Source organism: Anabas testudineus, chromosome 14 (genome assembly GCF_900324465.2).
Source record: "Anabas testudineus chromosome 14, fAnaTes1.2, whole genome shotgun sequence".
Classification (NCBI taxonomy): domain Eukaryota; kingdom Metazoa; phylum Chordata; class Actinopteri; order Anabantiformes; family Anabantidae; genus Anabas; species Anabas testudineus.
Window position 1 is genome coordinate 10,566,189 of NC_046623.1, and position 11,383 is coordinate 10,577,571.

Genomic DNA, 11,383 nt, shown 5'->3' on the forward strand with positions numbered 1-11,383 from the left:
CATAACCTATGACACCTGCACATGAAGTGTACAACAGTTATTACATCATGTATTCTGTGGGCATAAAGTGCATCCATGTTTTCTGGCATCTCTGTCTTCATGTTCCATTTACGTACGAGTTGTGAGCAGCTTCACCAAAGCTGTTTTTCCTCTTGAATCTCAGATGTTTGAGTTTCTTTGTGGCCTGATGCAGCCTGATTTGAGTCATGTTGAAGTTAGGATAATTACCTTGATTACATTGACGTTCAAGTCGTAACTGCAGTTCAAAGTTTTCTGATAATTATTACATATAAATAGGGACTAGACTGGGGACTTTCCATTTCAGGATATATTTATCTCACAGACACAGTAGTTAACATCTCTGTGTGTCTAATAAACTGGCAGCTGAGTGAATGTGATTTATTGATAAATTGTAATGCACTGCTCTATTTGTAAATTGAAGCATTTAGTATATATTTTTACCTGTATACCTCTGGCTTCTCCATTGTGATCATATGCTGCATTTGTAACAAAATAAATTTGAACATGTCTCAACATGTTGAACATGTTTGTGACATTTTTCACACACAAATAAATAGACTGTGATAATTAACTGAAGGCTAAAAAAATCTAAATATTATCTAAAAATCTAAGTATTCAGTTGCAGCTGTAAAACCTTTTAAAATTAGCTGAAGACTAACTGGATGTTTATGCATCAGTAATAATATCCATTAATGCATTAGTATAATGTAGACAGTCACAAATGATTAATTTAATTTCTGGTACTTTATTAGATTAGATTCAATTTCTTTATTATCAAGGTGCAGAGTACAGGTACAGATCCAGTGAATTACAGCTAGCGTCAACATGTAGTAATTTAATATTACCAGGTGTGGTGCAGGTACAAGAAGGTACTAGAAAACGATTAAATCACACTTTTATATATTTCACACTGCAGCTACAGATTTGCTACGTACAGTATATACTTGTTACCCAAATATAATTTAAAGGTAAAGGTAATTTTCAGGTCTTCTTCATTTCACACCAGGTTAATCATTTAGCGACCGCTCCGTGTTCGCATGCGACCACTTCGAGGGTCGCGACGTCCAGGAAATCGGGAACCACAGTATCCGTGGTCGCTTCATCTGTTTCCGCCGCCAGGAGGAAACCGATGAAGCGGGCGGTCACCGGGACGCTCCGTCTGGAAACTCGTGTGGAAAAACCCGTTTATTAGTCTATTAATAATCCTCTTTTCTATTCGTGACGGACGCCTCTTTAAGCGGAGCCCGTGTTCCAGCTGTGTGGAGGGAGGCTGGCTCTCGTCGCCGCTGCATATAAACCCGGTTCATAATGGAGAACTGTTCGCTTTTCACAGACTGTAAACAACAGTCTGCATGGCTGCTGCTTTATTCTTTTAGTAGCTAGCGTTTACTTTCCCCCCTCGTCTTTAATCGTCAGTCTTAAAGGTCCATTTCGCGTGTTTTTCCCCGGGCGAGCTCCCTCGCTCCCTGTTGTCACCACCTCACTTTCAGCCGCCTCCATCGAGCCGTACTTCGCCGATTCTTCGAGGACATGTCTGGATACGAGTTGTGATTGTTTGTGTTTCGAGTGTGACGAGAAGTTTTCATCAAAAATGAAATCGCCCCTGGCTCCTGGGATACGACTTATCACATCATTTTCCCGAGATACTTGGTGAGTTTGTTGGGGTTCACACACATCAGCTGCTCGGTCTTTCTTTGTGTTAACTTATCTGTGTTATAAATCATTAACCACATCGATGGACACGGATTCTGTGAATTTGCAGTGGGCCAACTTTTCCATATCTCACCACATGTTACTAACTCATTACTACTTCTTGGTACTATTGGTTGCTGCTGCGAGGATCGACTGCACGCCAGACTCCCTTGAAAAAATGGGCATTTTAAGAGCTTCCTTATCGATACCGATTTGATCTTTAACAGGTCGATGCAGTCGTCGACAATTCAGCGTTTAAAAACATTTTCCAAGACAAGGGTTAGTTTAGTTTAATAAATTCTCAACCTGTGGCATATCCTTAGTATAATGCTCGTCAGTGGATGTTGTTGGTGGGGTCACTTTGGGGATGAATCAGTACTTTCTGGTTCAAACTGTTAAATAATCATTTGCAAAAACCTCATTAAAGCAATCAAGACCCTGATGGTCCAACACTTAAACAGTCACAGTAATAGTTGAGTATTTATTACATGCACTGTTAAGTAATATGTCACAATCATTTGACTTCAAATGCTCCAGAAACTGAAAATCATACTTATCATCATTATATATTCAAAATGATAGTAGAAAAAACACATTTCTAATTCTAATCAACTATTTCCCCATTTTTGGTGTTAATAGTTGTTGTTTTTCCTACATTGTTATGGGCACCCTGGCTATATGCTGTACCTGAACACTTACATGTTTACAAACTTGTTATTCTTGTTCTGAAGTCTAATTGGGTCAAATGCTTAAACTCTCACAGAGTCATGACATGCCTCAAGTCTATGTGATAAACTAAGTGAAGAGTTAATGTTTCTCAGATCTTAGATTTTTTTTTTTAAATGAAATATCCTAAATATTTTGCCCCCACACATTTATTTCATCTTTATTTTGCAGGTATCGCTATTTCACTCTTTTCCTCACCTTCCTCTTCTATACGGCTTACCATCTGTCGCGGAAACCGATCAGCATTGTTAAGGTAACTGGGTTTAAGTCCTTTTTTATCTTTCTCCTTAGTTGAATCACAACGGTAACACCGCATTATTGGATAAAAGCACGATCTGGGCAGTGCCTCTCCAAGCCAATTCTTATTGCTCAAGGTCAAATAGAACAATAACAGCTCTCATGTCTGGGATCAAAACCTCTGACTGCTGCACTACTTCAGAGACAGTGGGAGTAAGCTACAGACATTTCTACTCAGTTGTCTGCACTCACAGCCTCCTGCAGTTCCTTTTTAATAATACTGGTGTCTAAACATAAACCAAAAAGTTCTTTTTGACAAACAAATTTGCCACTTTCCCTTATTTGTTGTAGATTTTCATGTGATATTTTTTTGTGTTGCTCCGTTTGCTTCTGTCTGTTTTTCTCTCAGAGTCAGCTGCACAGAAACTGCTCCACAGTCATTCGACCAGCAGACCTTAACATAACCAATAATGACACCTGGTGCGACTGGAAGCCCTTTGGTAAATCCTTGACTTTTCTAAGCTAAGCTAGATATTCACACCACAGTTATATTAAACTTGTCATGAGACTCATAAGTGAAAGTAATGGATCTGTGTCATGTTCTAGACCAGGACAACTACCAGACACTCTTTGGGGTCTTGGATAACTGCTTCCTGGTTGCCTATGCCATCGGCATGTTCATCAGGTTCGTATGTGTTGGTGCTGGCATATTATCTTTTGCTTTTTTGTTCTGCAGTGAGCCATAATTATTTTCTTGTGTTAACAGTGGGATATTTGGAGAGCGCCTGCCGCTGCGGTATTACCTGAGTGTTGGGATGCTGATGAGTGGATTGTTCACAGCTCTGTTTGGCCTCGGCTTCTATTGGAACATCCACTCATTAGGATACTACGCCTTCATCCAGGTAAACACACAGCACCACATACCACAGAACTTTCTTTTGATTGATTAGATTGTAATTTTGTAAATGTAGTTGAAATAAAGACGTTAGAACTCGGTTGAAGATATGCTTAGTAACAATTAGTATGAGTTGATCCCTGTTTTGTTTGTACATGTACGAGAATGCCTGTGTCCACTGACCACTTTGGTCATGTACCCATTCTTGTAGCTGGTTTAATGTTGCTGATCTGTTAATCAACAGGCTACACAGGAAATTTAGTGAAGGCCATTACTTGCTGTATACCTATTTCTCTAGTGGCGATATGGCTCTTAAAAATGAGGTTTGGAATCTCAATGGGACTTTACATGGTTGAATAAAGGTAACTGAAACTTGGCAGGCAGCACACCAGTGCAATAACTGCATGGCTTTCCAAGTGCTCTCTTGCCTGTACAGAAACCAAACCCACTTTAAAAATAACTGTTCTTGCTTTTCTTAAATAAGCATTTATCACATATGTTGAACTATTCTTTTCTATTTTGTATTTTTGTATCATAAAACCTCTGTTTGAGAATAGCAGCAGGGTCACATCAGGTGTTATAAGTTTGTGCAGTGGATCAATCCTTTTGTCATATTCATAAATGCATACTATGGCTTACCCTTGTACAGAATTAGGAAGCACTGAATGGCTGTGCACAAGTGTTTCCATCCATTTTTGCAGTAAAAACTGCTGCATACAGCAAAATCACATTAAGGAGAAAGAGGGAAGCCCAGACATCAGATGAGCTGTTTACTGCTGACTCATCTAAACGTTTAGCCATATCAACACATTACACAGTTTTATAGGTGGCTTGACTTTGTAGGAAATAATTTTTGGTCCCTGTGTGAATGCAAATTAAAACATCATCAGACGTTTGAGTTTTGTTTCACTTCACTTTTTTGTTGAATGCCCTTTTAAGCAGTTATAACCACACCCATACATTGATAAACTGCATGTATTTCTACTCTGACTGTATTAAACTCTGACCTCAGCTTTTTATGGTGTAGGAGTTGGAAGATCCCAGAAACAAGTTAAGATACTTATTTTGGACTCACTTTCCTTTCTTATGTGTTCAGCTTGCAACCCGCAAGTATTCTCATTTTTACTTGTTCAGCTCTGCTGAAAGCAGCTGCTGACTAAAAGTCTTTTCATTAGTTTGTAGTTGACTCTTTCATAGCCCTGAAGAGTCAGATGAGCGTCATCCCATCACATGACTTTCTCCTGTAGTCACATTCCACAAGTAGATACATGGCTCATGGGAAATGATAATTACCAATATAATGCATGCTATAAATTATGGGCTAACTTACACTCTTTATACCTGTAATGTATTTGTCAGAAATAAATTTTAGTCCAGTACAGGTGTGATCAGAGTGAGCACTTTGGATCAGTAATTATCTTCCCTTCACTTTAAAAATGTAAAGATCTCATGTTGGCTTAGTGGGGCTTAACTTACACATACCACATGACTCACAGCTGCATCATATGACTGCAGGCACGTGTCTGAGCTTATAGAGCTTTGGTGTAGAAATGTAAACATGTACTGCTCACCGTGGTGGTTTTCCTTTCTCAAACTCTTTTATATGTGTATTTTTTAAGGTCGTGAGGCTTTAAAGTAGTTATTTAACACAGCTTTCTCCCTCTCCTTGCAGGTCATGAATGGACTGATGCAGACCACCGGCTGGCCAGCTGTAGTGGCTTGTGTCGGCAATTGGTTTGGAAAGGGGAAGTGAGTACCGTGATGCGATACTGCTGACTAGGCAGTATTGGATGCCGTCTTTTTGTAGCTGGCTGACTCTCCCCTGGGCATTGTTCACGTTTGCAAAGCACATCAAACAAATGAGTTTTGATTTAACTTCAAATCCACATTGTAAATCTAAACCTCCTAAATATGTATTGAGGATTTAGATCTGCTGAAAATGTTTTTTGCCATAGTAGACTATGAGTAACTTCCAAGTTACAACTAGAACAGTAGTCACGCCCATCCGAATGGGTCCCACCCCATTTAGACGAGCCTGAGCTTGGTCTGCACTAGATAAAATCCAAAGACCAAACAAACTAGTCCTCTCAGAGAAACCAGACTGTTTTAGTATTGAAGCTGTTCAATACTAAAGTACAAAACTGGATCTTTTTTATGCTTTAAATAGTCAATTATTGATCACTAAAGGAATAGTTGTGACATTGTGAAATCTGTTATCTAGAGTATGATGAAAAGATTATCAGTCTCATGTCTGTGTGTTAAATGCAGAGTTGAAATCAGGATGTGGTTAGCTAAGCTCTAACCTTGTTGTTTCTGTAGGTCACAGATACACCCGCCAGCATCATAATTAACAAGTTACATCTTGTTTCTTTAATCTATACCCAAACAGAAATTGTTTTATGAGGAGTTATGGACTCAGACTGTTATTTAATCTGTATACAAACAGAAATTGTTTGAGGAGAAATTACTTCTTGATGACTAACAGCATTGACTGTGAGCAGCATGTAGAGTTAGGGTTTTGTGGGAACAGTAAAGCTGCCAGAATTGTTACTGACTCCAGCACTAGCTCAGCGCCTAACAAACAAACATGACACTAATATTGACTCTAATCTTATTATTGCAAATAAAGCTGAATAGTATATTTCCCCAAAAGGTTCAGCTGCTTTTAATGAGTGCTGACTATTTAAATCGATTGTTTAAGATTTGCATCTCCATACATACTGCAATATGTTAAATTTTTGTTCAGTGACAATAGAAACATCAGTGTAAAACTATTTACTCACGCTCTTGGTCTTCTTATCTTTTGATCATCAGGCGTGGTTTCATCATGGGTGTGTGGAACTCTCACACCTCAGTGGGAAACATCTTGGGCTCCCTCATCGCAGGAGTGTTTGTCTCCACAGCCTGGGGAATGTCCTTCATCGTCCCTGGTCTCATCATCGCCTCCACTGGGATCCTGTGCTTCTTCTTCCTGGTTGAGAGTCAGTTTCTGTTTATCACAGAAGCACTCACACAAATGCATTTGACAGAAAAATGTTAAACACTGCATAAGGAGCACATCTGTAAACACTTTACCTTTAAATTTAATTCTGCCACTTCAAATAATAACATAAGATCAAAACAACACTGTTATTAGAGTATGTTGAGGCTTAGCTGACTTTAAAAGCTCTGATTATTGTCACGTGAACTCAACCCAGGGTGACGTATCTCGGCCATTGTTCCCTGACTTCTAACTCTGTTTGTTGCTTTTAAGTTGTTGACTGTTGATGTTTTTACCTTATTCCTGTTCAGAACCTGAAGATGTTAACTGCAGTCCTCCTCAGCACCATGTGAGTTATATCAGGAACATGATCTGTCTGAAATTATCCATAACAAGACTGCTTGATCTCACGCCCGTGTGTTTGTGTGTTAGAGTGACGTGGAGAACGGTGAGACGGAGCCACTGCTGCACAACTCACCCCACATTGACCGAACCATCAACAGTACCAACACTGCTGAGATTTCAGAAAGTGTTGTAGAGCACACCGAGGCCATCAGCTTCTGTGGGGCCCTCAGGATACCTGTGAGTGAAAACAACTTTTCTAAACACGAAAATTTGTGGTTTGGTTTTTTTGAAAGTGTAGTTTAAAAAACAATAATGACAATATTGTATTTGACATAGACTGTATAAAATATATACAGTATATAATAATATGGTATTTGATCATCTGAATTTGTACATACTGTCTGAAAGAACAAAAGCCATGCAGGATTTAGAATTGTTCACTGTGGCACCCTCTGCTGGTGGCCTCAGCATATTCATGGCAACAACAAATACCATGAATACGATTAAAATTAAGATTCTGTCACTGAATATACTATATATTTATTTTCAGATGATGTAAGATTTTCATGATGTTTTGTATCCTACACAGGGAGTGGTGGAGTTCTCTCTCTGTCTGCTGTTTGCCAAGCTGGTCAGCTACACTTTCCTGTACTGGCTTCCTCTCTACATTTCAAACATTGGTCAGTATTTATGCACATGCTTTATTTTTTTTGGATGATACCAGAAATATAATTCCTATAAACCCTCCTTTATTAATTTCGCAAAGAGCAAACATGACATTAATTTTCATCTGTTTTCACTTAAACCTAAAAGAGATTTTTTTGTAAATATTTTTTATTTTCATTTTCAGCACATTTTGATGCGAAACAGGCAGGAGACATGTCAACGTTATTTGATGCAGGGGGAATTGTGGGTAAGTTTGAATACTTTCAGATGGAAAGTATACTTAACCTACAAAAATGTTTAGTCTTGTATAAAAGCAAGTTAAAGCCTTAATAGGCATTAATATCTAATATAAACTACTGTATAACCACTACTGGAAAATTAATGCTAAATTCTAAATATGTGTGTTGTCATTTCAGTGAGAGCATAATTTCAAAAGATATATTGATGCAGTTCAAGCTTGAATGCTTATCCTTGACAACACAAATATTTTAGTATGAACACTGCAAAATGCCATAAATTCAACATTAGTTTTTCAAAACCCGTTAAACTTTTCAGTTAGCTGCTTAGCATTAAAATTCTTATTTCTTTATTTCTTTGTTTACTTCTTTCCGACCTTGGCACTAATGATTTCTAATCAGTTTTTTAATACCCAAATTGATCTAAAGAGACTCTAAATAATGCAACTGTCTTACAGTGATTATTTATAGATGTTACAACTCTGCTAGGAAGCTATAATCTAACTGAATGTATTTTTTTACACAGGAGGAATAATGGCAGGTCTTGTATCTGACTACACTGGTGGAAGAGCGACAACTTGCTTTATCATGTTGGTTGCAGCTGCCCCCATGGTGAGTATCACCTCATATAGTAATAAATAATCAATGGCAGCATGACATAAATTTTACTTTAGTAATTCTAATGGAAACAAAACATTAAATGTATGATGTTTGCTATTCCAGCTTTTTGTCTATAACAGTATTGGGCAAAGGAGCCTTGCCACTACAATTGGTAAGATGTCTTTACTGTGATATTATTTATATATATTGTTGTTATTAATATTTTAATGTTCAGTGTTTGCCCAGTTTCCTACAGTGCTGTTTGAATAAAGGTCTGATAGCATCAAATAGGATGAAGTTATTTTCAGCAGTAGCAATTACTTTACCCAGTCTTCCCACATGGTTTCTTATTTTATTACAAATGTTTCTCGCTTTGATACGGCTAAAACGAACACACAACTACCATAATGCATTCCTCCTTTTAACCTTTAGTATAAGCTTGCACAGTTGGAACAGCACTGTCCTTCAGCAACCACCTTGCCAAAAAAACACTGCTCAAAGTAACCCATGAACACCCGAACTAGCAACATGCATGGACCTCCCTTATATATAGTTATGCTTGGTTGATCAGTAGCTCTCCATTTATGCCTATTGGTGTATATAAATTGAAAGCAGGCTTGTCCTGTTCAAGTATATGATGAGATTAGTAATCAGAAATGAATGTGAAACGTGTTTTATATCTGTACAGTGTAGGTAGATAGTGGATTTAGCCTTTAATGGGAGCTGTTTTTTCATCACGTAGGCATGCTACTGTTGTGTGGAGGCCTTGTGAACGGCCCATATGCCCTCATCACTACCGCGGTATCTGCTGACTTGGTAAGACCTGAAGTATCAATGGGAAACCATCTGTTAAATCTTAAACTCTTTATGACAGATGGTGGACAGTGGATGCTGATTTCTATTTACATGATGTCTTTGTTGCAACAGGGAACACATGAGAGCCTGAGAGGAAACTCCAGAGCACTGTCAACAGTAACAGCGATTATTGATGGGACTGGTTCAATAGGTATGGAATGTCAGAAATGTAGAGATTTTAAAATGGCATCTTTATTTTCTATTTTCTCTAATCATCATTTGTAATGCCAAAAATGTGTCACCAGCTCTACAGTTCCTATAAGCTCTCTGGCGGGTTTTAACAATATGACATACAAAATGTATTGTCCTCCATCCCTTTTGCATTTAACATGAAACATATGGCTTTTCAGTGGTGTTTGTTATGTGTTTCCTAAAGTTACATATTAAAAGAGACAGGCTTCAGTATATTGATGTTGTTGTGTTCTCTGCAGGAGCTGCGTTGGGCCCTCTCTTAGCTGGTCTGATCTCTCCCACTGGATGGAACAACGTCTTCTACATGCTCATCTCTGCTGATGTCTTGGCCTGCCTGGTCAGAAACGCCACATTGGATTATTGAATTGTGACTACTGATGATAACAACACCCTGACTGACTGATACCATTTGTCTGCTTTCAGTTTTTGTTCAGGCTTGTTTACAAGGAGGCTCAGGGTTGGTGTGGACGGGCGAGAGGGTGAATATCGCCATCAGCTGGAGATTTTTTTCAACCCCCTCAGGTAAGAGGAAATTGTTTTTCAACTTTATCTTTATTTACATTTATTTCAGGATGTCGTTTGAGGTTAAAAGCCAGTTATTTTTCAAATTGAAGTCTGGAAAACTGTAAAGGAACAGTTCACCATTTTAGGAAATGCTCTCATTTATTTCCTTGCACAGAAACAGTAAGGTCTGTTTCCATGTGTTTCTCCATTCCTTAAGGATAAGGGGAATGTAACCTCCACCCTGTCACTGCCTCTGAAACCACCAATAGTAATTTTCCACAGTTGATTTCTGATGTGTTAAATCTTTATATGTTAATAGGTGGATTTAGATATAGCTTTATTTTCATCTGTTTTTAATAATAACACTAAGCTAACACTTTTCTGGTGTTCTTAAATTTCTAAAATGTCAAACTAGTCCTTAAAGAAAAAAACAAACAAACAATAATGCTAATAAATGAACATCACATGTGGGATTGGGTGTTATACTATACTGAAACTATTTATTAATTCAACTTTTTTGTGCAGGTTCAAAGAAATCTGAAAAATTCATACAATCAAACTGGGAACCAAACACACAGAAGAGGGAGATCAATGCTGGAACAGACCTCACTGTACAATGGACCACTAAAGCATCAGGATCAACAAGATTCATGGCACTAAACGGACAATGGAAGCCTTTTTCTCATTGAGAATTACGTCTTTATATTGAAGCTTTTTTATGGCCCATCTACTCCATCTTACTTGTTTTAATATTCTTTTATCATTAAAGTGTATATACTGTGCATTTTCTTAATTTAGTCTTTTTCAGTGTTGTTATGACATTCATACAGTAGAGTACAGTCCGAAATCCGGGGAAACACTGAGAATGAGCCACTTTCAAGCTGTTGAGGAGGTTCTTCTTTTGTCAGATAAAATAAATACAGAACTGTGTCTTGAATTGAATTGTGGTGCAAAAGATGAGGAATATATTATGATTATCAATAAATATGTGGTACAATACATAAAGCGTGTAAGCAAAACCAAGGACCAGATAAGATTCCCAAAAGAAAACACTTAATTTTCACATCCCTATTTAGCATTGAATAGCATAAACATTTAGTAAATGGTTTTAAAGCACACTATAATGCATTTGTAAGTACATAGTTCAGCAGTGACATGGTTTCTTTTCATGCACCAGATGACAAATGTTGTTTGAGCATTGTGGTTCTTTCAGTAACAGTTCTGTCATGTCTGAAAAAGGCCTTAAGGAATATTTACTTTACTTAACTGACAACCATGCTTGAGTGACAGAAAACCATCATCTTAACGATGCACTCTGCAGTGTGACATGTTCAGTCTCAAAAGGACCATAGTTTGTTTAGCAAGTTTTATATCCAAAGTTCAGCTTCACTGAACTTTCACCTCTGAATGCACAGCTCCTTAGAAGGGGACTCA

At 37.9% G+C, this 11,383-nt stretch overlaps 1 protein-coding gene across 1 annotated transcript; it reads left to right on the forward strand.

Moving 5' to 3' along the window:
- Window positions 1–1,117: 1,117 nt before the first annotated feature.
- slc37a2 (solute carrier family 37 member 2) lies at window positions 1,118–10,733 on the forward strand. The gene is made up of 18 exons (XM_026372839.1): window positions 1,118–1,671; window positions 2,611–2,692; window positions 3,086–3,176; window positions 3,283–3,361; window positions 3,443–3,578; window positions 5,244–5,320; window positions 6,386–6,552; window positions 6,863–6,900; window positions 6,984–7,133; window positions 7,486–7,576; window positions 7,747–7,809; window positions 8,325–8,410; window positions 8,522–8,570; window positions 9,141–9,214; window positions 9,326–9,404; window positions 9,685–9,782; window positions 9,869–9,967; window positions 10,475–10,733. Exons 1-17 carry the CDS (start codon window positions 1,613–1,615, stop codon window positions 9,926–9,928), a joined length of 1,479 nt encoding a protein of 492 aa, XP_026228624.1. The 5' UTR covers window positions 1,118–1,612; the 3' UTR covers window positions 9,929–9,967; window positions 10,475–10,733.
- Window positions 10,734–11,383: the final 650 nt, after the last annotated feature.

Bases quoted from the DNA above. Each gene is read 5' to 3' on its own strand.
- slc37a2 (XM_026372839.1), top strand. From the start codon at position 1,613: ATGAAATCGCCCCTGGCTCCTGGGATACGACTTATCACATCATTTTCC. The intron at 3,579-5,243 runs GTAAACACACAG...CTCTCCTTGCAG, and splicing joins GATACTACGCCTTCATCCAG to GTCATGAATGGACTGATGCA. The intron at 9,783-9,868 runs GTCAGAAACGCC...GTCTGCTTTCAG, and splicing joins CTGATGTCTTGGCCTGCCTG to TTTTTGTTCAGGCTTGTTTA.